The following is a 27369-nucleotide window of genomic DNA, read 5'->3' on the forward strand; positions in this document are numbered from 1 at the left end:
GCAAATTTATCGAGTCGAAAATCAATACGATCGACGACAGTTACGCCCGTTAGGCACGAGTTTGATCCGCAGTGGGGTAAATCGGTACGGCAGCTCGGTATGGTCACGGGAACTCAGTCGAGTCGACAGAAGAAGGATCGAAGAATTGAAATGCTTGGCCTAGAATTTTTTTTAGCTCTGTTTGGCGACATCTTGGGTAGGTTTCTCATTGAGAATCTCGAAGCGTCGTTCGGATAAATATTAATTAATCAAGTCGTCGATATTAAGGACAAGAAAATATTTAATGGGAGAAAACATTACGTTTTCCGAAACGACTAAATTGTTACGTAAGCGAATTTAGTCGTATTATTTTAAAAGCACGCAAACACCGTATTTTACGCCAACACCATTTTTCTGATCGTATGACGCGATGTCACGAGCGCGTCGGATCATCCAATGGCGTGTTAGGGGGCTTCATTATATGACCGGTAGCCACTCCGGGGAAGTGACAAGATGGCGATGGTTCAATAGTGAATTTTAACTCTGTTTCTGTCGTTTTTTTTTAGTAGTTCTAGTAGTTGTAGAGTTTCTGTTCCGTTCTTCCTTGAAGTAATCGTGTTTTTAGTCTAGATAGAATGAGTGCCAAACCGGGAACACTTTGGATCGGAGACGTAAGTTAGATAAATTTGTTACCCATGTTAAAACTTGACAATTCGGATGTTGTATTTAATAAACATCGACGTAGCCGACATCGAGTCGATAAAGACAAAGATGTTTGCACGTATTCGTCGGCCGGTTCGATCCCGTCCATTCTCTGTCAGTTCCCAACTTTATTACGTAGACTTTCTGTGTGATTTGTCAACGATGTTTTGGCCCTGCCCAAAATAAATGTTTGATTAAATTACTCGATAATGTAAGATCGGCGCGGATCCCGTCTCCCGATTACTCGAAAAACCATTAAAACTTAGATGTATTTTAGATATATTTTTAATAAAATATGTCTGAATTGCGTTGGACGTTTCGCCTGTTACTCGACTGTTTTCATCGAATTAAAACCTGGATTTTTGTGTGTCACTGTGTAAATTCTAATTATATAACGATTTCCAATTCAACTTTAATCTATCGCAATTTCGCCCGTCCTACTTAATGCAAAATTTTTAAAGTCTTCCAAATCGTTATTTACAATTATCGTTAATTAAGCGTATTAATATGTATTATAATGCGGAGAGTTAAAGATTGTGACTTTGTCGCGTTAATGTTGAAATTTTTTTTCATTTCTTCACCTTTTTTTGACTCCTGGTGTGTGATTCCCATTAAAACAGATTTGTAGGCTTGCTGACAATTAATTCTGGATTCTGATTTTGATATTTTGTGCAAATATTTCGTTCTGTTAAATTTTACATAAATAAAGATTAGTTTAAAAATTTCCTTTTAGGGAGTTTTCCTTCGTTTGGTAATTTTCTTTGTTACCGGGTAAACTCGCCTCCGTTTTCTTCTGCCCGCTTTTCCGGCTTCGTTTTTCGTCCGGTGCGTTCGAGAGAGAGCGGCCCGCTCGGCGACCGTTTTGCTCCCGGACCGGACGGATTACTCCGGATTTAATCTACCGGCGGAGTGGATCGGAATTGCACCGTTTTCGGCAATATTTATATTATTTGTAAAGTCTAATTCTTTCTTTTTGTTAAATTAATATGATAAATACTAAAAAAATGACAAATGAATTGTACGGATACTTAACGAAATTAAAAAGAGACACTGTTTTTAAATATTTCAAAAAATTAACTCTGAATAAAATGTAAGTTTCTAATAATTTTTAATAACCGGAATTCCGAGTAGTTTTTTGAGAGTTGAATTTTCCGGATGATAAAATGTTTCGTTTTATTTTGAATAAAATGTGATTAGAGTTAGAGAGAAGTACGTGACAGTGACGTTTTCTATGATTTTGTCAATTAAGAAACATTGTATGTTATGATATTGTTAGCAGGTGTGAAAAAAACCTAGTGGTATGTCAAACATTGTAAAAAAAAGTGGAAACTGAAGCAGATATTTAAGTTTGGTTGAATATTGAAATGTAGACTCTTTATGATGTAACATTATGATACTTATTATTTGTAATTCTACAGAATAGTCGTATTGAAATGTAGGTGTTTAGAGCTCTGCACGGAAAGAGCTGTTAGAAAAAGCTCGAACAAATTTGGTATATGTACCGTCCTGAGCGTGTGAGTTGTTTTTTTTTTTTTTTATTCTTGTGAAAGAAATTAAACTTCAAGATTCTGCTGCTAGAATAAAATCGTACTGCTGTCCTTTTAATATGCATATGATATACATTTTCTAATAAGTATAAAAATAAAACTTGTTAAGTTATATTAATGATAATGCAGAAGCAGCAGTGAGATGGTGTGGAAAGCTAGGGAACTGGTTCAAACCAAAAAGAGGCATCTGATGGAAACCATATATCCCCAACTATCTTCATAAGTCTGTTAGAAAGAGTAATGGACAAGATGACGCAAGAGATGCGGGGAACGTCGGTTCGGCTGTAAAATTGAATGACTTGAGATTTGTAGACGACACAGTTATCATTGAAGAAAGTGAAGAACAACTAGAGAGAACAATACATCTGCTAAATGAAGAATGAAAAAGATATAGATTGACTATCACAAAAACTAAGACAATAATATTTGGTGATAACAGCATGACAAGAAACATCCTAGTAAATGGAAAAGAAATTGAAATTTAGAGGACTTTACATATTTACGAAGCAAACTGACCTACAATATGGATTTCAAAAAAGAAATAGTGATTAGAATAGCCAAGATGAAAATAAATTTGAAAGCAATGGACAAAATCTGGAAAAGTAAAGCAATTAGCTTGTACCACCAAAATTTATATAGTAAATACCACCAATTGATGGTAACCAGCTGTGAGAAGATTTAGAGCAATTAGTTTACAGACAGAATTTAAAGTATTTAACATCTGCATCTTCTCCTTCATGCTATATGCCTGTGAGACGTGGGCAATAACAAAAGATATGGAAAGAAAGATATTAGCATTTGAAAGAAACTGCTACAGAAATATCTTAAAAATAAGATTGATGCAGAAAGTCACAAACAAAAAATTTATAATAGGATATATATGAAAAAGAATCTTACAAAAAATTATACAAAAACTCCAACTATTTGGACACATCACAAAAATGAATAAAAACAGGAAAATTAAGACTTTAGTCTATGGTATTATGGATGGATCTAACAAAAGAGGCAGACCATATAGAGAATGGATGGATGATGTGAAGAAGTGATGTGGAGTGAATATACAGGAATTGAGAAAATGGGCAATGGATAAAGAGAAATGGAAGGAGATACTGAGAGATGTTGGACACCAGTGGGCAATGAGCCCGGGATTAATGATGATGGTAAAAATAAGTTGAAAAACTAAAGACTGCATATTCATCATCAAATTTTGTTACACTCAAAGGTTCCACATGTGGTATGGTTTCACAGCTTCCTTTATCATTGGTTTTTTTTTTATAATTTAGAATAGTTTATAGCTTTAATAATATTTTGCTAATGCTTCTAGATATGGAAATATGTTCCAAACTTTGTCATTTCAGCATTGCAACAGAGAAATTGTCCAAATGCCACAATCTTTATGCAAGAGGGGACATTCCCAGATAGCTTAACTTTGCAAGCTTAACTGCAACAGCATTTTTTACATGAGAATGATTAGCTGATTCAATACACAAATAAACATCTTTAAACACTTCTTCACCCCAGTTTTCTCTTTTAACAAATGTTTTTGGCTCACTTGATAGGCCTGTCTTGGGTCTGTTAAGAATTCCAAACCTCAATGTTTCAAATTGGAATATTAACAGGTAATATAAGATATGCAATGATGCATATCTTATATTGCTAACAGGTGTGATGACAATATGTTGTTGCAGCTGTTAACATTCCATTGTCAATTTGAAATGTTGAAGTTTGGAATTCTTGACAGATCCAAGGCAGGCTTGACAAACCAAAAACATTTGTCAAAAGAGAGAACCTGGCTAGAAAAGTGTTTAAAGGTGTGTGATTATTTATGAATTGAATTATGTTCAGGCTTTGTTCTTTTAGATTAGCTGATCATTTCCAATATCATAGTTACCACAATCATCAGATCTGATCTGAACCCCCATAACTTTTGGTTATGATCTAGCTAAAGTAATATTCCCAACTTAGCTGTCTTAAAAGACAGAATTTCACATGTGTGACAACTTCACATGTCAGTTGCATTATGTTGTCAAGTTTGTTGTGTAGCAAATACAGTATTTTAGAGCATGGAGATAGAGGGCACATAAAAGTCATATTTTTGATATATAGTAATTGTCAATTCCACATTTCACATCTTGTAATTGATATAAAATAATTGCATTTTGTTATCTTCTAAAATTCATTATGAAATACACTGTGTTTCACAGCCTCTCCACAAAGTTTTTTTGAATAACTTTTTTGAAAATTTGAATTTTTTTAATGAAATTTTCAGCAAAGATAGAAGATGATAAAGGAAATTAATGCAAGATATTTTCGAAATGTTTGCCCTCTGTCGAGATGCAGTAGTGCAATCACATTACTACAGGTCTGATCTGAGATGCCCTTCATGATGCTCTTGATGCTTTCTCTCATCTGACTGAGGGTGGTAGGGTTATTCTTGAACATCTGATACTTCGTATATCCCCAAAGAAAGAAGTCTAGTGGACTCAGGGCTGTAAGGTGTCCAGGTTAGGTTAGGGCTGTAAGGTGGCCAGGCAAGGCCACATTTGAACGTCTCTGGATTGTTTTTAAAGGTACTAGACCACTTAAGACAGAATAAAGTTAGGTTTTCTCGTGACTGGTACCAAAATCTTATCATATTCGCATGGTCTTCGATTGAATATCTGAACATTTTGCCAAAAATTACGGAAAAATCAAATGTTTTGAAGCAACGTGATTTTGTGATAGAAGCAGTTCCTTTTTTCTCAAAGCGCCACCTACAAAAAATTGAGGCTGAAAACCGCACGGTTCAAAAGTTATTCTTTACTTAATTATGATCACCTTGTATATTATAAAATACTATCTTCATTCCTTGCACTGTATTCCTGTTGAACTACAGATTATGTTGAATGGACTTTGCCATCAGATACATTTTTGGTGTAATGCTAGTACAATGCTTATTGCAATGCTTTTAAAATTGATATTAAAATCTGATATAGGAAGAGATGCATTAGTGAAGCATGCATTAAACAGCATTTGCTAAATGCATGCTTCATCAATGCATTGCTCAAGTTGCTATTAAACCAATTTGTTATGAAGATGGAAAATTGAAACCAGTTAAACAATGCCAAATCACATTAATCATCAATCTTTTTAAGTACAAGCATACATGCTTAGTACTGCTAAGCACAACTAGGCACTAGTGTACTCAATACAGTTTATATTACACATGATATTATATATTTCTCAAGGCATATTACAAAAGATTAGTACAGAACATACTACAATAAGCTATAGTGCTATAGGAATATAATACATATACCAATATTTTTTAATGATGACTCAGGACATCTACATTGAAGTTAAGACCATTTACAAAAATATACAATATTTTCAAATCTTTTCTTTATCCATTAACACAACCACAGAAGTAAAAGTTAAATTAGCTTGAAGAAAAACTTCATTAAAAAGACAAATAATAATAGATGAAAATTCACAAAGTTAAAAACAATATCAAACATCAGCCTTTTATTGGAGGATCTTATTATTTGTCTTTTTAATAAAGTTTTTCTTCAAGCCAATTTAACTTTTACTTCTGTGGTTGTGTTAATGGATAAAGAAGACTCGAAAATATTGTATATTTTTGTAAATGGTCTTAACTTCAATACAAATACCAAAATGACAGTACTACACGATATATCTGGAAATGTTTACACTATATATCCACTGACACAATTATACAATACTATACATACAGCTGCCATTATATCTTGATATACCGTATTTTATGGACTATAAGACGCTAGGGACTATAAGATGCACCTTAATTTTTAAGCAATTTAAAAAAAAAATACCTATAAGACGCACCTGAATTTTGGAGGCAATTTTTCGAAGAAAAAAGTGCGTCTTATAGTCCGTAAAATACGGTATATGCAAAACAATAGTATGGAATATGTGGAATGTTAGATGCAAATACCAGGAGTTTATATACAATATATATAAAATGAATGCCAAATCACAGTTGCCTGTTTGGTAAGAAGTGCATTGTCAAAAGAAGATTGGTCTCATTCTGATAAAGTTTCTATACTCAAAACATTTGTATGTTGCATGTACCCTATACTTTTTTGGACACTTAATGTAATATTCTGGTTATATTTCCTGACTTAAAAATTGCAGCAGACTTTTTTAGAATACAAGGGCAAAGTCTTAGCAGATAATTTTGGATGCATTGGGTTAACATTTTCATAGCATGATTGATGATGAATTACACAAGGGTTATCATATACACTAATTGCCATAAAAATTAGTGCACCAAAGAGGAGGTTTTGAAAATGAACAAAATTGTACATATGTGAGTGTAACAGTGATATAAGTTAGTGATTACAAAATGAAAGCAAAAGAATCATTTATTGCCGGAAAAACTACAAATAAAAAGACTGCATCTTAAAGAGATTTTGTGTTGTTATATATTATTTGATTTAAGTGCAGGTAGAGGAGAGAATGAAAGGAGGTTCTAGTATCTTGTTAGGCCATCTTTAGTGCCAATACACAATGTGATACAGGCAGACATGGCAGCATATGAGTGCCGTATGATGTCCTGTGTGCCAGTTCTCGTCCACAGTTGCCACAAATGGTCCTCTAGTTTGGCCAAACTCCTAAGCTGTCCTACTTGGTGTCTTGGGTGATTCTGGATGTGTTTGATTGGTGACTATTGGAACCAGGTAGGCTGGGGAAATGTGGCAATATGGCAGAGGCAGTCCTGTGACAGACACCCAGGCTGTATGTGGTCAAGCATTGTTTTTTTGAAAAAAAGCTCTTGAGAACCCTGCCATGAGATGCAACCTATGCGGCTGCACAATGTCACTAACAATTATACAACAAAACATCTTTCTTACTTAAAATTTGCTAGAAAAAGTAAAGATGTTTTGTAGTATTATCTAGAAGCTTTAACTTACAACTCATAGAAATGATGTTACTAACATACTGCTGGGCTGTCATGGTTCTTTGACGTTATTAGAGATGACCTGCTGTCATATGTGATGGCACCCCAGACCACCATACTAGCTGGGAAGTGGTGTGTTGCTTCAAAGCATAGGCAAGAATGAGATGTTTACCACAGGGCTTCAAGACGAACACGGCCATCTTCAGGCCCAAAACTGAATTAGGATTTGTCTTTGTAGACAACCCAGTTCCATTTTGTTTCAATTCAATCTAGTCTAGAGCAACACCACTCCAAACAGAGGCAACGATGGATGCCAATTGCCAATGGCAGCACATGTAATAGCTGCCTCAATACCAAATGTTCCTCACTACCTTGAAATGATAAGGACAGACATGTGAACCCATAACGATGGTGCCACCTGGCAACAATGATATGGTTAGCCATGTGCTTGCTTGTTGGAGGACCAGCAGTCTTCTCAGACTAGTGATCTGCTGAAGACATCTTGAACCTGGGCACCATGTGTGCAAGCTGTCTCTTGTCCACTGGTCCCAACACCACCTTGCGGTGTTGTCAGAACAGCCTAGGTGGCAGGCTATTCGGTAAGATGACTATTTGGCTTCTCTCAACCTGATGATCTGAACCCCTCTCAAATTCCGTTAGTTGTTCGTATGGTCTTCAATTACAACAAAGGCATCTTTAGCAGATACAGCATTCCTCTGTAACAGGTAAACTACAGACAGGATGCCTTTTTGTGCTTTTTTATAGGCTAAGGGGGACAAACTTTAAGATCCTCTGTTGGCATCTCACTATAACTCTAATAATTTCCATATTTAGAATGAATTATTTACCCTAATAAATAGGTTTGTAATAAATTAGAAGGCTTATCACTAAATTAAAGTTGTGGACTAGAAGTGTTATTTAATATTATTTTCATATTTGTTTGAGACTTATCTGCACGTCAAGTTCTGCAGCAATATGACAAATTCTACTTTGTGTGCTAATTATTATTGCAATAAGTGTATATGGCAAGAGTAGATGAGATTACTGCTAATTAAATAACATTGGGAATAGTTCAATGTACTGGTCTGTTTTTAAGTGTATAGTTCAATGTAGTGTTTTACTTTTCAGAAAATGCTAAGTGGATTGTTGTTGCCCATGTGTAGTCATTTGTTCTAGGAGTTGTAGATGAGAATAAACTTAAGATCTTCATATTAGAAGTATTAGCATCTCTCTACATTCAAAAACTTGCAACTTTTGCTTGACAGACTTAATGTAATGAAGGGATTAACTACGATTGTTCAAATAAGGAGTGAGTGACTCTTTTGTTAATATTGGTACCTGTAGTATTTATAAATACCACAATGTCTTTTCTAAAGCTCTTGAATCATTAAGTAAAATCTTTCTCTACAGACATTTTCTATTCGTTTAAGTATTCTACTTTGAGAGAACCGAGTGTGTGCAAAAGACTGTGGGGGGGTACATAATTTACCTACATAATGGGAGGTACCTACCCTAGAAAACCTCACTGCACATCTTACTGAACAGCTCCCAGTTCTGAGAGTGGATCATATAATCCTTATACATAGCACCCTATAAAATTGTTTGAAGCAGAAATGTGCTTTCTGCAATCTGTAATGCAAATATTTATCAGAATGAATATTTCATAATTAAACATCTCATAACTATTTATCAGAATGACAAAGTTAATTCAAGAGGAAGCTTTTTTACTCATTTATGAAATATTACCTCTAACTTACCTGATGTGGCTGTTATTAAACTTGAGGTAATTGCAGACTTTAGATATGCTAAGTTATATGACTTGAAACAGACATATAACATCCTGAAAATCATTGACTTTGGTCATGATATGCAAAAGAAACTGGAATCTCTTTTTTGAAATAAAATAATATCAGAGAGAGTAAAGATGAATTTTTTTTCTTGTGCAAAAGATTTCTACATTATGGCTGCATTTGAAGTACTGTCTACCTTGCAAATGAAAAGTAGACTGTTTTGTGATCTTTAGACACTGTATCCATCAGTAAAAGTGAAGAATAGTCAATAGAAGCTATATGCCAGATTGCATTTGTGTTAAAATATTTTCCTTACGAGGGTGTCGACAAAGTAGTAGACAAATGGAGAATATATTATGCCAAGAAATACCAGAATCTTAGTTCCTGGAAAATAGCACATTTGATTCTAGTAAACTATGTCCTGATGTAAATAATGATAATCTCCTGATGACATCAGCTTTGATTACAACTCAGACATTAAAGTTTGATGACAAAAGATTAAAGAGTACATGTTGATGTGCTATAGGAATATGCTTCTGCACTATTGGTTAAAATATTTTATATAAAGAACCAGACAGAATAGAAAATTTTTACCAAGCTGATAAAAATATATTTAATTCTTTCTTATGACAGTGCAGACATCAAAAGAGGATTTAGCAAAAAAAAAAGGATACTTTACCTCAACAGAACATGTTTGTAAAAAGCATTAATGGATTGAGAACTATTTCATCCTTCATGACAGATTCAACAGAAATTCTGGAAAGGTCCCAATAACAAGACAGGTTCAACAATGAGTCAAGAATTCACACAAACAATATAAGGAAAAAAAAGAGACTGAAGTCATGTTAAGAGCATTAGCATCCTTGAAAAACTCAGAAGAGTTAAGAGGACAGAATTTAATGTTATAATTTTTTTTCTTGTATGTTTGTTATGGTGTATTTATATTTTTGCTTAGACACCTGAAAAAGGCTTATGGTCAGTGTCATAAATAAATAATAATAATGAAAGAAGGTATGAAGATGCTTCAAGAAGCTGTAGAAAAAAGATCTAACCAAGACAGAAGCACTACATGCAATTAGCAAAAGTGTTATGGACATTATAGGTAACACAGAAAAATCATTTGCAGAAATAGCTGATATATGTTCATCAAAGAGAGAAAACTATAATAAAAATCAAACCTTTTTACTAGCAGTAAGAGTTTAATGAACAAACACTTTCAACCTTCATAGGATGATCATTAGGTCACACAAAGATTGAACTAATGACAGAAAATTGGAATGGAATAAATACCAACATGTAAAAACATTTAAGTGGTTAATATCATTATATAAAAGAATAAGTAGAAATACATAAATAAGTGTAAGATAAATTAAAAATAAATAAATAAATATATAAAAACACAAAAATTATTAAATTTACATTTTTATGTGAATAGGGCTGCAATTCATCTTATTGTCATTCCATTTAAAACAGTAAATGTTTCTTAATTTGTTAATTTCATATTGCTTGTATTGGTTTGTTGTGTGTGTTCAAACAAGCAACCTACGATAGTTTATAAGAGACCTCAATACCTTTTTAGAAGTTATAATTTCTTACCTGAAGTCATTTTTCTGATTTTTTTTATGCCTTATACTATTTAGAACTAAGAAACAGGCCACCCTTCCATTGTCGTTTTGATTTTATTAGTGTCAAAAGTTTCAGTTTCAATTTTAGTTTCATTTTTGCACAACTCATATGCTATACACAAATTTTTTTTCCTGCTTTCTTTGTGTGATCATTAGAACTTTCTATTTTTGTTTCATGTTGATAATTTATCTCAAAGATAGGCTGTAGAAAATTGTGTCTAATTCTTATATCGCTATTCTGTTTCACAATGAATTTCATAATAAAAATGACATTAATAGTGAAAATTACTCCCAGTGCATCCAAGGATTAAACTAACCACTCACTGTTCGTGAAAATATAAACATGCATGATAACAATTCTGAATAAAACAAGACTTTGCTGTATTTAAAATGATGGCTTTTTACTGTTTAACATCGCAGATGACTTTTTATTAACTAATGCTGGAGATTAGTCAGGTGAAATTCCTTCTGGATTTTGTAATTATAATAAATGATCTGTCAAATTTTTATCGGGTTAAATTATATTGATAATTAAGTAGCCATTATTTAGCCTGATAAAAATATGGCAGGTTGTTTGGAAACTGTAATGTATGAGATTGGCTGTTATTTATTTATGTAATTATACAACTGACTCACAAAAACCTTTTGAATATCCAGTAAAATATTTAATTGAAAAAAAAATAGTTATGTAATTATAACAACTTCAGCTACCTTTTACATATCAAACCTCCATTCTATATGAAAATGTTACATAATCCAAGTTATCTGCAACTACCTGCAACAGATTTTGATAAACTAATTTAGGAAATCTAAAGCAGAACAGCTGAATTACTCGAGGATAAAATATTTTTGTATAAAGGTACAAAATCATAAACAAATTGCCTCACAGAAAAATATGAAAAATAAAGTGATTTTGTATAATATTTCTGCATTTATTAGCAATAAGCACATTTTCTCAACATCATACTTGCCACTAATACACAACATTCATTCATTATCTTTGTTTTCACTGACTATATTTGTGCCCTTATGACTTGATGCCCATTCATTAAACCTAAGCACAGCTATGGACTCAAAATGTCACCTATATTTTGAAATTATCACTAATGTTTAAATATTTAGTAACCACAGTCTTCATAAATTTTTGCTGTATTTAAAATACATTTAACTATAATTTGGTGATGTTTATAATAAAAAAATATTCATTAATATTTTGTTTGTTGTCATTTAATGTAAACAATTAAATTTTTTTGAGCCATCTTAGAAAGTAGTATAAGATTTTGGTTTAAAAAATTTCTTGAGATTCTTAGATGCTACAAAATCTCCTTTCTTATATAAGAAAATAAGAATGAATATGGTTGTACTAATAAATACAACCATATTTGGTAGTTATGTGATAAAATCTGTATCAAATAGTGAGTAGCAATAAAATAATTTTTGAGAATGATATTGATATATAATTAATCATTTGTTTTTGTTTATTAATAAATTTTATTTATTTAAATATGTTAATATAATGAAATTGTTTCAGCTTGATCCACACATGGATGAATTCTTTCTTAAACAAGCTTTTACATTAATGGGAGAAAATCTTCTTCAGGCAAAAATAATTAAGAATAAAGTAACTGGGTAAGAAAGTAATATAATTTTTAAGTCATTATCAAATATCATATATGTAATTCTCTAAAGATTTTCTTTGTAATTAATAATATAATTAATCAAATGGAAAAACTATTTCTAAATGACATTTATTAATGATAAAGGAAAAATAGTTGAAAATAAAAATATGAAAGTTTACATTTGTAGCTTTTCTTTTCCTAAAAAAAAAAAAGCATATTTCATCAGAGCTATAATAAGAATGGTTAAACCAACAAATTAGGTCTAAAAGTAGGCAATTTGATCACCTTATTGTATTAATAGTGGAACCCTTGTATATGTCTGCCTTAGAATACGTCTAATTCGGAATATGTCCCGTTTGGACGAAACAAATTTTGCTCGGTATACGACTTAATTCAATTACACGCACCATCTATGAACAAGTAGCACTATCGGTGTACTAGACCAGACTAGATGTTCGCGGTGCCACAGTTTATAATTTTGTTAAATTTCTTCTGATTTTAATTTGTAAGTAAAATTTTATTACTTTTATTAATCATGAATTGCAAAAAGGCAAATGAAAAGCAACAGAAAACTAAAAAAATTACTAGGATCACAATGGAACTGAAAAAAGAGATTGTTGAGAAATACGAAGGTGGCATGGGTATTCGAGATTTAACTGTTGCATACCGTATTCCGAGAACGACGATATCGACAATCGTGAAAAATAAAGACATTATTAAATCTGCTAACGTTGCGAAAGGGGTTTAATCAATTTCTAAACAGATTATTAGTATTAAGGAGAGTTTGATTTGATTTGATTTTGATTTAATGATTTAAATAATATAATACAATATACTGTAATAACTTTAAAGATCTATAATAAAATTTATTTTTTTATTAATGTGCTCAAACAGTGTTTAAATTATTTTATAACCCCATTAATATATCATATCAAGAGGGTTTTTTTTTACATGAGAACGGATTAATCATATTTACATTACTTCTTATGGGAAAGGTTGGTTTGGTATACGTCCTATTCGGTATAAGTCCGAACGTCGGGAACGAATTAAGGTCGTATACCGAGGTTCCACTGTATTAATAATTAAAATTGGAATTAATTAATTAATTAAATAATTTAGAAAATTCTGAAAGGAAAGCTTGACCTGCAGCTTGACTCAAACACCTATCTTTTGCTTGCTTCTTTACTTTCAGAATTATCTAAATTATTTAATTTTATTTCTAATTATTATTATTAATACAAGATGATTGCTTTTCATGCTAACTCGAACTCAATAATATGGACTATACAGGAAAATAAATACTAGAATGCTTTAATGAAAATTGAACTTTTAAAATATACATTGAAAATACGAGTAATTCCAGTGCTTTGAATATAATAATTTATCTTTAAGGAGGCTTTGAAAAATGAACACTTTTGCTACCGAAATGGGCAATGCCTTCACCTATGTCATATCTTCTATTGCATCATTTTTCACAATTCTGATACAAAATTGCTTATGGATATAAGACTAATATTTTTAAGATGCCAAGTAATTAAATGACACAATTAATTTAATTTTTGATGTTGAAATGAATCCTTTTTAAAATTTGTTTAACTGTTGCATTTCGATGGGAAAAATTAGGAAGAAAAGAACGTTTCATTTTACGACTAAGAAAAATTCGGATAAAGTGCAAGAAACTCCAAAAAGCGTCGATACAGAGATGAAGGTCCAAATATCAAATCTGGCTTCCAGTTTATTCAGTAGCATCAGCATTACCGAAGATGTACTGAAGCAAAAACTGCCGGACTTCGAACAGACGAGCATCAAAGGTTTTGCATCCAACGGAATGCAGATGTCAAAGAAAGATAAAAGGCAGTTAAGGCACCAGTTATTTATACAAAAGATTAATGCAATGATGAAAAGGAAACAGGATTTAAAAGAGAGAGCCAAGAGGAGACAAATGCCCATAGTTGGAGATATGAAACCTTTAGAAGACGCTCTTCCGACTTTAGAGCTTCTGTTGAAACAGAATAATGTGAAAACAGACGAAAAGAAGTTGACTAATACCATTTTCAAGCTGTTGACACACTGTCCAAGTTTTTATTTTGACTACTCTAAGCTTCAAGCTCTCTTGAAGGTTAAAATGTTCTTGGTAGTGTAATAATTCTCTCTTACTTCTATACGTTCTAAGAGTGAGAATCATTTCAAGAACTGATGTTTTACTATCCAGGATGTTATATTAGGGAAGTGTGGATGTTTACTCTTTTTATGTCATTACTCTATTTTCTGATCCAATTCTTAATGGCTAAAGTGGTTACTCTAATGTATTTTAATTCTTTATTGACATTTAGTGTTTACAAAAAAGATGTTGTAGACACTGCTCTTATCTTAGGATATGAAAACTAAAACTCCAGACTACAATTAACAGCAAGTATTTTTTATTTCAATATTTCATAGCATGTTCACAGTTTGTGTAAGAGTTTTTTGGCTTCAGTCTATTACAGAAGTTGGTCCACGTTGGGTTGTCTTTCTCACTTTAGCTTTAACTTTGGACATTATCTTGTGGAACTGTATGGAATCAAACTGCTATGGTTTGGCTTTAATTCTGGATTACAATTCTTCAGTTTTGGCTTTCCAGCCATCCTGATAGACTGCCAGTTTGAGTTAAAACCAGAAATGTTCAGTTGGCCTTAGTTGAGGCATATTTGCAATAATTTCCTAATGAGAAATGTATTGTATCCCATAATGCTGATAAGCAGCTGCATTTTCCTTGACATAGTGTGCACTCTCCATGATAGGCCAAAAAATGTATCTTTTGGCCTATCTTTTGTTTAGGATAATGTTTTTTCAAAAAACAAACCAGTTGCTTTTTAACATATTCTGTGGAGTATACTTTCTTGTTGACACAAAGATTTCATAGTGTAATATATAGTACACAGCAGAGCACCTTTTGAAACAGATTGCAATACCATGCACAACTGTATAAAGCAGCATAAATGCACTTTAATAATCAAAAATTAACATTTTTGGTGATCTTTAATGATCTTATTCAGATTAACATTCTAATATTAAATGCTTTCAAAATATGTAATAGAACAAATATGTAAAAGCCAAATGTGTACAAGCCAAAGCCAATACAAATATGTAGAATAAGCAATCTAGCACAACACGGTTTCTCTACGACTGATGTAAAAGCCACACAAAATTTAAAAATTCAAAGATTATCGTATTGTTATGATTAGTTCAGAATAATCTGATATGTCACGTAAATACATATTTATGCTTCTTAATTGGGATCTCAAACCAAGAATGCTGTTCCTTCAATATAGTGCTTTGGTTCTTGTAATTAATGATTACTACAAACACCAATTTCTTAGGAAATTTTTTGTCTTTTGAACTCAATTCCTTCTTCTGCAACATCTTGGCATTGCTTGACATAGTAATTATTTTCCACACACATCCACTTTTGTCAAAAGTAAAATATGATTGAGTCCTTTGAAGCTATCCAAAGGAAATATGAAAAGTCCTTTGAGGCTGTTCAATGAAATATGACTCATCATCTATGGGTCATATTTCATTGAATAGTCTCAAAGGACCATCACTAAGCTTGCATAACAATGACTGCTGCATGTTGAGTTGATTTGCTTAATATTGTGGGCTGATTTACACTTCTGAGTATGAGATAAAAAGATAAAACATCCAAAGTAGAAACTTATTTCTTTTTCTAATGTTTTTAACATTACAAAATATGTTCTTCAGGATGGCCTCTAAATTTAATACAAAATGCATGCAAGAACAGAATTTAAAAAATTTGAATACATTTGAATATTTTACATTCAAAATAACATTTACATTTGAAACAGATTTTCACATTTACAGTTTGAAAGTTACAAAAATTGAAAATAAGGATAAAATAAAGATAAAACTTATTTATTACTTTTGATATTTTCTAAATGGTTAGACTGGTCAAGGACAAGCATCTCCTTGCTGTGCAAAATTTATACCTGATAATGTTTTTATGCAATGAAAAGCTTCTCTCAGCCTTGAACATAGTCACAAGATAGTATTTCAGCAAAGGTACATTGGCAAGCCCTACGTTGGTGATCTCCAACTAGACAGCTATTAACTTGGAGAAGCATAGAAATACCACCATTCTTGTCCAAAAGTGCTGCCAGCTTCATGTAAAGTTTGACTGTACATAAACCAGCAAGGTTTTGTATAGAATTCTCTACTGTTTAAAACATTTTTAGAAGTTCTTGAAGTGACAACCCTCTTGCTTCTAATGCTTCAATGTTATCTACAAAATTTAACAAATGGGCATGGATGTAAACTAGAGAAGCGATTAAATGTGGATTCTCCAAAGCTTCTTTAACATCCACAGTGAAAGAACTTGCCGATTCATCAAGTTCGTTGGTAAAATTTTGAATGTCACGTAAATGGTCCGCATAGAATACTGCTTTTATCCAAGTGCCCCATCTCCTGACTATGGGAGAGGGTGGCAAAGGAGTATCTGGCAAATGCTCACGATGCATAGCAATTTGCATTGGTGTCTTTGTCCTTGGCAAGCCATAGTTTGACAACTAGTTTCTTGCCGGAACAAATGAAGACTTTTACATCTTTAAAATGTAAATGAACTTGTTCAGCCAGAAAATTTAAAGTGTGATTCAGGCAGGTTGCATGAATAAGATTATATAAAAAGTTCTCGTCATGCTTACAGAAGGCTATGCCATCTCTAAGCCTGTAAGCATGACAACTTTAATTATACAACAGCATTAAACCTTCCTGAACAAATCTTGCTATTGCCTGTGCATTCGTCTTCTCCGGAAATTTACATAAAAGATGATAAATTTTAGTGCAGTCTTTTTCGTCACGTTTTCGTACAACCATTAAAGCAACATATCGTTCACGTGTCTATAGTTTCATCCACAGCAAACCATGTAGCATTCTCACTAATTTCTTTGTGAATTTCTTCAAGCACTTCCTGATGAACATGTGGAAGATTATTCTTCCTCAGTGTTGATTCATCAGGAAGATTTTGCTTTGTGTATTTTTCTAAGTACTTCCTGGGCATCAGCTTATGCAATTCTGTATTACATTCTATAAAGGTTTTTGCTGTATCTAAGAAAAATATTTCTTTGACCCTCAGTTTCCATTTTTGTGAGCAGCATCTGGATGTTCAATCCTGTCAATGTACTGCTTGCATATGTCTTGCAGAATGCACATGATTCTTAAAATGTGATTTTTCCATGCACACAAATGCATTTTGACATACCTTGCAGAACTCTTTTGAGCCATCCACTGTGAAGCCTCTCTCGGCCAACTTCTCTTCCCTCACCCACTTCAGTAGAAGTTCAGACACAGAACTTTGATACTTACCTGCTAAATTTCCTAGTCTATAGCCGAATATAAAATCTCGAGACTGCGCACACTTCTATGCTTCACACTGTCACCAATAATTTATTAAAAAATAACAAAAAGGTTACCGAATAAAATTAAATTAGCTCAAAAGATAGCCAAGACGCTAATAATTTTCATTTTCGTCAATTAAAAAAACCCGAATGTGACATAAAATACTGGTAATTTAACTTGGCAACATTGTGTACAAGACGACATTTGAAGATGTCTCTTCTTTTGTTCTGAAATTCGAAATGGTTTTTTTTTGGTACCTACAATGGTATCAAGGACCACATACATGACAGTATTTCTCAGAAAATTTTGAATGTATTTTAAAAAATTGCAAGAAGATTCAATAAATTGCGCATTTATGCTGATTTTGGTTCAAAAAATATAAAAAGTTAATTTTTGTCGGTTAGAAGCAAAATGTGTTATTTTCGGAACAATCCTCGGATTCTTAGATAAATCCAAAAAATCCGGAGACTAGCGATGAGTGATGGCCTTGCTATTGCAAATAAATTTTGTTATCAAATATAAAATAATTGTTGTTTACAATAAATTTAATAACCCCAAATCAGAAAAACTTGTAGAAGAGGGTATCCTTTGTAAATTAGTAGCATTTTAACTAACGTAACATAATAAGTAAGTATCAATGGAAATAGTATAACAACAATAAAAAATTTTGTAACTTGATGTGGATAAATAGTTTGAGTATTTTATATGCATACTTTTGTTTGTAGTGATGAACAACAGCTGTAAGGATGGTTGTCTATAAGGTTATATAAGAATTTGAAGAGAACTTTTTCCAAATTATAAGTATGGCGTGTTTTTTATTACTAACAAAACACTGGAGTAGCTAACTGTGTTTGTGAGCCTTAATTCCCAAAAAAATCAACATGATAAAGAAAAAATATTTTTTGTAGATTCTAGGTTGGCTGAACTTAACACTTCTCTTAAAGTGAAATCCAACTTTTTGCATAATTTGCAGGGTTTATCCATTGTGCGAAAAATTGCATAATGGGTATACCCTGATTATGGACATACGATGAATTCGTTTTATCTATCATTAGGATCGATAAATTGTTAGAATGTTTAATTTTTCAGTATATGCTTGGCAATACAGGCATATGATGTATGATGACATGTTATGTTATTAGCTATGATGCAAGATGCAAGAAAATCTAGGGACTTATCCTTTGATGATTAGTAGCTGTAGTTGAAATAATGGATTGGATGGGAGCAATAACATTTTTGTGTTTAGACTTAAGTATGTACTTTGTACTTTTAGCAATAACATTATGAACAATTGCAGGAATGCTTATATTACAGAAGTTATGATGCTATAATAAAATGGAGAAAACACTGAGATTGGCGTTATATGTATGTTTTCTTATTGCAAGCACTCTTGACGAACCTATAGTTATTGTTATCATCAGGCGAATATGGAAATTTATTAAAAATAAATGGAAATTATCCGATGAAGAAGAGAACGCCTAAAATTCAAATTAAAACTTTTGTTAAAACTGTTAAGAACACGTAAAAAATATTCAAATGTGTTTGAAATTGAATGAGCAGTAAGCTCTGTGATATGCAAAGCGGCACGTGTGTGGATCCAGGCTCACGCTATAGGTATACTGGAGGATGCTAATAGTTGCTTAATTGCTTGATCGCCTTTACAGCATGACCCATACACTGGGCAGGTCTGAGGATAGGAGTGTTGCATGTATCCAAGGTGGTAGTAAGAAGAGATTCCTATATAAAAACAAGTTTTTGATTTTTACAGCTCTTGAGCATAATTGATTGGGACCATAGCAGGTTGTAACCCTGCTCAAGTACCTTTTTCGTAAGCTTTGTGGTGTGCCTACTCCTCACAAATCCAGTTGGTGTTCCATAAGGCGACTAGCAAGCATTCTGGTAGTGGTCCCGATATACCTCGTGTTTACTCTCGTAGCAAGATTATCCAGTGGACCCGCATAGACCCCCCCCCGACTTCTCGAGAGTAGAAAACTTGTCCCTATCATTGCAAATGAGCTTGCGTAGGTTTGAAAGTGGGAATAGTGGTAGGACAAGGTCACGCTGCTTAAAAATATGGCAAATGTGTATAGAAAGGGGTCCAAGGTTTGGCAATGATGTTTGGACCACAGAAAATTCCTCTTATTGCATAGCATGGTGTTTGGAAATAGTAATTTTTTTTACCATACTGAGCACATGCGTAAATTTAGCATGCGAAAAACCAGCAGTACGTACCGCCAAACAGATGTTGTCTAATTCAATGTTTACCAGCACTTGCAAAGATGATAGTAAGAAAGCTCTTCTGATGAGGGTGGCAATGGTGGCATTGACATATCGTAAAGGCTGAAAGGTCTCTGATGATTCTGGATTTCTTGCACCTAAGGAGAAAAAGGAGTCGCTTTTTCATTCTTTCAGTTAGCAATTTTGTTTTAATTAGCTGGAAAAATAATACTGATGGACTGATTCTGTTACATCTAAAATGCCATTTATTACATTTAAACTTCTACATAACAAAAATCAGTTTTCTTTCAGTTTTGAGATAAAAATATCAAACAAATATCCAAGGTAGAAACTTATAAATACCAAACAAATGGTCAGATTATTAATTAGACTATAATGAGTAGTTACATTCAAATACTTCTAACTTAGATCATGTTATACATCCCACCTCAAAATATTGACTGCATTTCTATAAATCAATTAATTTTTATTTACATCTGATTTTCTGAGTTACACGTAATGCCATCTATTGGCAGAAAAGTTAAAATAATTAACTAATATCCTTTTTTGGCAAGAATTATATTAATTTTAAAACTATATATATTATATTAAATGAATTACTGCAACAATGATATAGTGCGAAATAGATGTGCCATTACTGCGGCAAGTAGCACGTAGCACTTGCTTGTGTGACGTGTAGTAGTGTTTTGCCTCTGTACATCATACTTTCCCTGTTAGCAATAGTCATGCCAGTTATGTATCTAACTTTGGGGAAATTTTTGTATTGAAATTTGCAATACAAATCAGAAGTTCATATATAGTTAATGTGGTCTTTTTTTCTCTTATAATTTCTATGTCTGATCTCAACTTTCATCTATCTAACCTTGTTCTCGTGATTAAGGAAGGTCAGAGACAGACAGATGACTGGGAATTTATAACTCTACAGTTTCTTTAAATTGCAGCCCAATAAGTATACTCCAGTAACTGAGTGGATAAAACTATTGAACGCCATTAGTTCATGAATTCACACATGGCTAATGGACTGGCCAAGTGGAGTTTTCTGTGGTTTTCTTTTCGTTAGTAACACTTAAATTGGGGCCAACTTTACGTAAATGTCTTTCTGTGATGTATCCTCCTTGGCAGATCACTCACATATTGCGTTGCTGTAACAAAATAAACCAAACTAATTGTAACCAGTGGTTATTTATTGTGACATTGTCATAATGCCAGGCTGCAACTTTTTATCACAATGTTTTCAATTCTTTTTAGTGTTGGTGTTGTCCCAGTACATCATACTTTTCCTGTTAGCAATAAAGTCGAGTCAGTCATATATCTAATACCCTATTCACATTGTACATTTTAAGCCAGCTTAAATTGGCAGGTCGGGGGTGGGGGCTGAGGCTTCCTGCACTCCGGATCCTGTATTCGTCTCTGTATATACCAGTAATAGTACATGCTGCTGGTGTGTGGGGCGGCGGACTTCGGCCCCTTCACCGTGGGAAACTTGAAACATCCCAACGGAGAGTACTGTTGATGGTCACCTGGGCCTATCGGACTATATCAACTCCTGCGTTGCAATTACTCGCGGGTGAATTACCTATTGATATAAGGATTGAATTAGAATACTATAAATACTTGTTGAGGTCTAATATACCTTTTGTTTGTGGAGATACTATGTTTCAGCCGGGTTCATCGGCCGATGCAATTAAAATAAAGGTGAAACAAGTACAAAAGTCATTGCTAGATAAATGGAATGATAGGTGGTGTGGGAAGACGCGTGGTCGGATAACTGCTCGCTTCCTTCCCACTGTCTATAGTCGGGATGATGCACATTGGGTTATCCCAAATTATTATTCTTGTCAAGTCTTATCGGGACACGGAGATTTTCGAGAGAGATTGTTTGGTTTTCGGTTGGTCGATTCCCCTAATTGTGAATGTGGGGAACTCGACACCCTGGAACATTTCTTATTTCATTGTCCAATATATAATAGCGTTAGAAATGAAATTATTGCAGGAATGATATTTTATTATATAGTGGAAGAATAACTGATCTATATTTAAAAATAGTTGAGAATGAAGATAATTATGCTAAGTTCTTGAAAGAATTTGAAGATATGTTGAAATTAAGACAGGAGATTAGGATTTTAAGCATATAACTTTGCTTTATCTTATCAAGTTTTTCTTTTAATTCACTTATACACTCACATATATTTTAAATAGCATTTTACATACCTTTTGACATACATTTTAAATAGCTTAATTTTTAGCAATTACTATTGTAGTATAAGGTTTTTTATATATACAGATTCAGTCCAGCTTTAGATTACAGTATAAAATATAATATATAACAAAACAATTATATTATATTAAATTATTTTTAGGACTTAGTAGCCGGTAAGTCAGGTGACAGGTACGGCTGTTTAGGACGGGAGACGGCTGTCTTCTCGGACTGGCCGTCTTCTTATTAAAAAAAAAAAAAAAAAAAAAAGGCCAGCTTAAGGTATAAAATATGAACGGAACTGACTTAACGTTAAACCAGTTTAACTACCAACAACCGGCTCAGCTTAAATCGCTTTCTCAAAGAAGGTTAAGTCGCTTCAAGCTTTCCCCGAGGTCCGCCACAAGTTCAAAAATAATGGCGGAAGCAGATGTGCAGGTACAAATGTTCGAACAAACGATACTCTTCTCTGTTAGCATGTATATGCTGCTTCGGTACAAGAAGTTTAAATAATAATATAAATTTCTTGTTTACGAAAAAATATATATATATATATATATAAATTTTGTCAAAAAATCCATTCTTATCACAGTTCTATCGCTAAAGTGATATAAACATTGAGAGAATCGTGCTGCCAACGACGATGACATCACTGATAATAAATGTTAATAATTCCTAACTGACGTCTTATGCATTTTAAATAAGTTATTTATATTTTAAATTACTAAATATAAATTAATTTATGATGATTTATGAAAAATAAGCAAAAGTTTGATTTTATTTAAAATGTAATATTGAGTACACCCACTTGAGGGCTAAGCGAATAATTCGCTTTAATTACCTAGTGTGAACGAGTAGTTAATCTTGTTTTCGACAATGCGACTTAACTTAATTCTGCTTAAATCTTAATCCCGCTTAAAATGTACAGTGTGAATAGGGTATAACTCTGTTCAGGGAAAAATTTTGAGTAAAAGTAATGTTGCTTCCGTTCTAAACTGGACGTTCATAAATAGTTAATCTGGGTTTCCTGTCCTAAGCTTTCCACATCTGGTTTCAACTTTTATCTATCTAACTCCTTTCTTGAGATTAAGGAAGGACAGACAATCAGGGAGAACAGTGGGAATTTATAGGTCTACAATTTTTTCAAATTGCAGCCCAATATTTTCCCATAAATTCAATATTTACAAGAATATACTTCCCACATAGTTGATACAATCTGTTGCCAAAATTTTTAAAAATTTATTATCACACAAAAGCAATTATTCTAGTATTTTTATAAGATTTTTTTATATCCAAATGAACGTCCAATCAAATACTGGAGGAAAATATAATTAATCCCACAAAACCTTAAATACTCCAGTTAACTAAGTTCATAGATAATCAAACGTTTTCGACCCAACCTGGGTCTTCCTCAGGATATCGTTGTAAGAAATACACCAACGTGTGAAATGGAACATGCAAATCAAGTCCAATGCGATTCAAATTACGAATAGAACGGTTGAGATTGAAAATGGAACAATCTGCTCGTGCTAAGATGACAGTTTAGCGCATGAGAAGTTATTACTGCAAGTTGCTGCATAACCGTTAAATAAATCTATTAAGATGTAATTACTGTGGGTTCTCCCCCTCATAACGGTACTTCCAGGCTTGTGAAACGTTGGCCGCATCTTTATAATTAATGCACGTGTTCCGTAATCTCGCTTTGTGTATTTCGAGGGTCTCCATGATTCTGAGCTGGTCCGTGCGGTGGGAGAGTCTAATGAGACAGGCACTTTGTAGATCGGCTGTGTTTCCAGGTTCAGAGGCATTCAGTTCCAACATCCTATTATATAGGAGATATGTGGAAGATATCATCGTCATATGGAAAGCTGAGCCTGACATTAATAGATTCATCAGCACAATGAACAACAACCCCTATGGCTTAACCCTCAAATTAGACCAAAAAAGCAACTCATCTACACACTTCCTCGACTTGGAACTTCACATAAACAACAATGGGATCAAGTTTAAGGTCTTCTACAAAAAGTGCTATGTACTGTTGTTCATCCCCACCAACTCGGAGGATCCATATACCTACAAGATTGCGGCATTCCGTGCTTTAACTAAGCGTGCATTCACGCACAATTCTTAGTATGAGGATACCCTAGCTGAACTCAGACATATCCAAGAAATGACAACACGGCATGGGTACAGCAGGAATCTAGTATATAACATCGCACGCGCTTACACACAGGGGAACACGAACAACATGCCCTCAGACACAGTGGGGTCTGTTGATAACAACCGAATGAGGAAAATAGTAACGTACAATAAGCACCTTGATGGAATATACAGAGAAATTTCAAGCATCACAAAAAACAAGATAGCCTATAATAGGCCACGATTGGTATATGACCTACTTTGCAACAGAAAGGACCCAATAGACTTAAATCGCGCGCCAGGAGTATATGAGATTTCTATGTGGGATAACAGATTCAATAATAGCTTGGTTTATGTGAGCTCAATCAAATGCTTCCTTCAACAATGCATAAAAGAACACAAGTATGATAGACAATCAGAAACATACCACCGCCCTTGCACGTGTCGCCTCTGAATCTGGAATCACGGCCGATCTACAAAGTGCCCGTCTCATTAGACTCTCCCACCGCACGGACCAGCTCAGAACCTCGAAATACACAAAGTGAGATTACGGAACACGTGCATTAATTATAAAGATGCGGCCAACGTTTCACAAGCCTGGAAGTACCGTTATGAGGGGGAGAACCCACAGTAATTACATCTTAATAGATTTATTTAACGGTTATGCAGCAACTTGCAGTAATAACTTCTCATGCTCTAAACTGTCATTTTAGCACGAGCAGATTGTTCCATTTTCAATCTCAACCGTTCTATTCGTAATTTGAATCGCATTGGACTTGATTTGCATGTTCCATTTCACACGTTGGTGTATTTCTTATAACAATATCCTGAGGAAGACCCAGGTTGGGTTGAAAACGTTTGATTATCTATGAACTTAGTTAACTGTAGTATTTAAGGTTTTGTGGAATGAATAAGATTTTTTTATTTAAAAAAGTCATATGAAGTCTTTCAGACATTAAGGTTAGCAACTTCAATCACTTGCGAGGCCATCACAACCCATCATTTTTCAAATATTAATAGTAGATCAGTATTAATGAGTAGTCATTGACCATCCTCTCTTCTGGAAAGTCAAGGACTACTTTTAGTCAAATTAACTTTGACTCCCTTTTGCAACAGCAACAGTTCCTTCTTTCTATTGGACCAGCAGTATAGTGACATTCGAATAGGAAAACTTCATAATACGAGATTACCAGTGAGCACAAAATATGTTATAAGTGGTTTTTGAGAGTACTGAGTTTAAATATTCAGTTTATTTTTTCTGAAATTTAATTTGTTGGCAGATTACTGTTTGATATTCTGCTGTGAATAGTAGTTTATTAGAGTTGATGTTAGAAAATATTATATCTGAAAAATTTAAGATATATTTTTAATTCCTGTCTACTTGACAATTGAATTTGTGTAATTTCGTACCATTCTAGTATTGTGATAAATATGACATTGGTAGGCTGAAATAACCAAACTCTTTATATGGTATTTGTTTTAATATTTGTTATATTATAGTATCTGATTTATATAACTACAAAGGTTATCTTAGTAAGGACTTATTACACCAAGTGACCAATCTAACACAATTTAAAAATTCTTTATTCCTCTACTATACAAAATTTAAAGAATTTTTAAAATGTGTTAGATTGGTCACTTGGTGTTATAAACTGTTACATAAGAGAACCTTTGTAAATATAAATCAAATACTATAAGAGAAAGGTTAGAAGTACGAAATAATCTTAATGTTTGTTTTTATTTTTTTTCCGGGCAGTGCTAGGATTACCTGCTAGTTTTTTTTATATAGCAGAAATGTTTCCTTAAATTGTAATAAATTTGTCTTTGTGATTTATTATATTTTTAAAAAAGTGTTAAATGTAAATTTGGGCTTAACATTGATCTACTTTCTTAGGATTCCAGTAGGATATGGATTTTTGGAGTTTGGAGATGATCAGACTGCTCAAAAAGTTTTACATAGATGTAATGGAAAAGTTATACCTAATGCCTCACCAGTGAGTAATTTTTACTAAGATTTTTGTTTAATATGTTAAATTAACATAGTGCAGAGTATACTGACTATTCACCAATTATATCATCATAAAAAAGTAATAATAGTAATCTATCAAAGCACAGCAAGACAACATATAAAAATATTTGCCATTGCTTCAATATCAATATGTTGGAGCAAAAGCACACTTGTTACACCTCTGTATCAAAGTACATGAGAATGACTCACTGCAAAAGGGATCAAGCACAATCATGACATTCAGAATGCCTGCATCTTACATCCAACTGGAAACAGAACCCTTTTTAAACATCTGAAGAAGTTAGAAATCTACAAAGGCAATAGGAAGGAGTTGCCTTAAACTATAAAACACCTATACCACTTCGAATGCCTAGAAGTCCTTTTACAGAATTTGTTTAAAAAAAAAAAAAAAACTGTATGATACACCTATGTCATCCTTGGCATTTATGATCTCAACAAATTAGAATCTGTTTAGAATCTCTAGATTCCTGTTTGTGCTATGCTTGAATATAATGCATATCTTATAATGACCACTGAAAATGGTCAAAAACCTTTGTTTGTTATTAAAATATTCTAGTTTGCTGAATTTTTTGGTTTTTTGATATTATTATCCAGTTTCAAAAGAATTGTAGTGTTTTTAAACAAAATATATAACATCCTGATTATTTACTTTAACCTAAATATATCCAAAAAACCTTAAATCCAGTATAAATAGGATGTTTATTAACTGAGCAAACATTTTCAACCATGTAGAATGACCATCTTAAGATTCTACAAAGGTATTAATGAATAGAACAGGAAGCATATTTAAAATTAAAAACATTCAAAAGTTACACATTTACATAGCAACCTGCATTTACAGGAATATAAAAGATATTAAATAAAATGCAGAAAATAGGAATAAATGATTAGCAAGAAAAATATTAAATATAAAATAAAATAATAAATAAATATACAAATATTGTGAATAAAAAAACAAAAATATAACAAAATGGTAATAAACAAAACCAATAAAACTTCAAATAATGCTCTCCAAGCATGTGACATGACTGCAGAATCTTTAAAATTAATTGTGGTCTCTTTCTTACTAGCTTAATAAATTTTTACAGCTTCCAAATGCTTGAGTTGTGTTATAGCCAAAGTATGATTTAGTAGGTGTGCTCTATTGAATTAAACAACTACGTCACTGTCACAAACAAAGGCTGCCAAGGTAGTT

General features: G+C 32.9%; 1 protein-coding gene across 1 annotated transcript in view; it reads left to right on the forward strand.

The window, feature by feature from the left end:
• The first annotated feature begins 451 nt into the window (after positions 1-451).
• LOC136982582 (tRNA selenocysteine 1-associated protein 1-like) overlaps positions 452-27369 on the forward strand; it is a 43706-nt gene continuing 16788 nt past the window's right edge. Inside the window, exons 1-3 of the mRNA XM_067279107.1 lie at positions 452-650; positions 12093-12190; positions 26040-26139. Of these exons, the coding sequence (XP_067135208.1) occupies positions 615-650; positions 12093-12190; positions 26040-26139 (234 nt within the window). The 5' untranslated portion in view covers positions 452-614. The remainder of the gene's footprint in view (positions 651-12092; positions 12191-26039; positions 26140-27369) is intronic.

Source organism: Centruroides vittatus, unplaced genomic scaffold (genome assembly GCF_030686945.1).
Source record: "Centruroides vittatus isolate TY-2023 unplaced genomic scaffold, ASM3068694v2 contig_854, whole genome shotgun sequence".
NCBI classification, from domain to species: Eukaryota; Metazoa; Arthropoda; class Arachnida; order Scorpiones; family Buthidae; genus Centruroides; species Centruroides vittatus.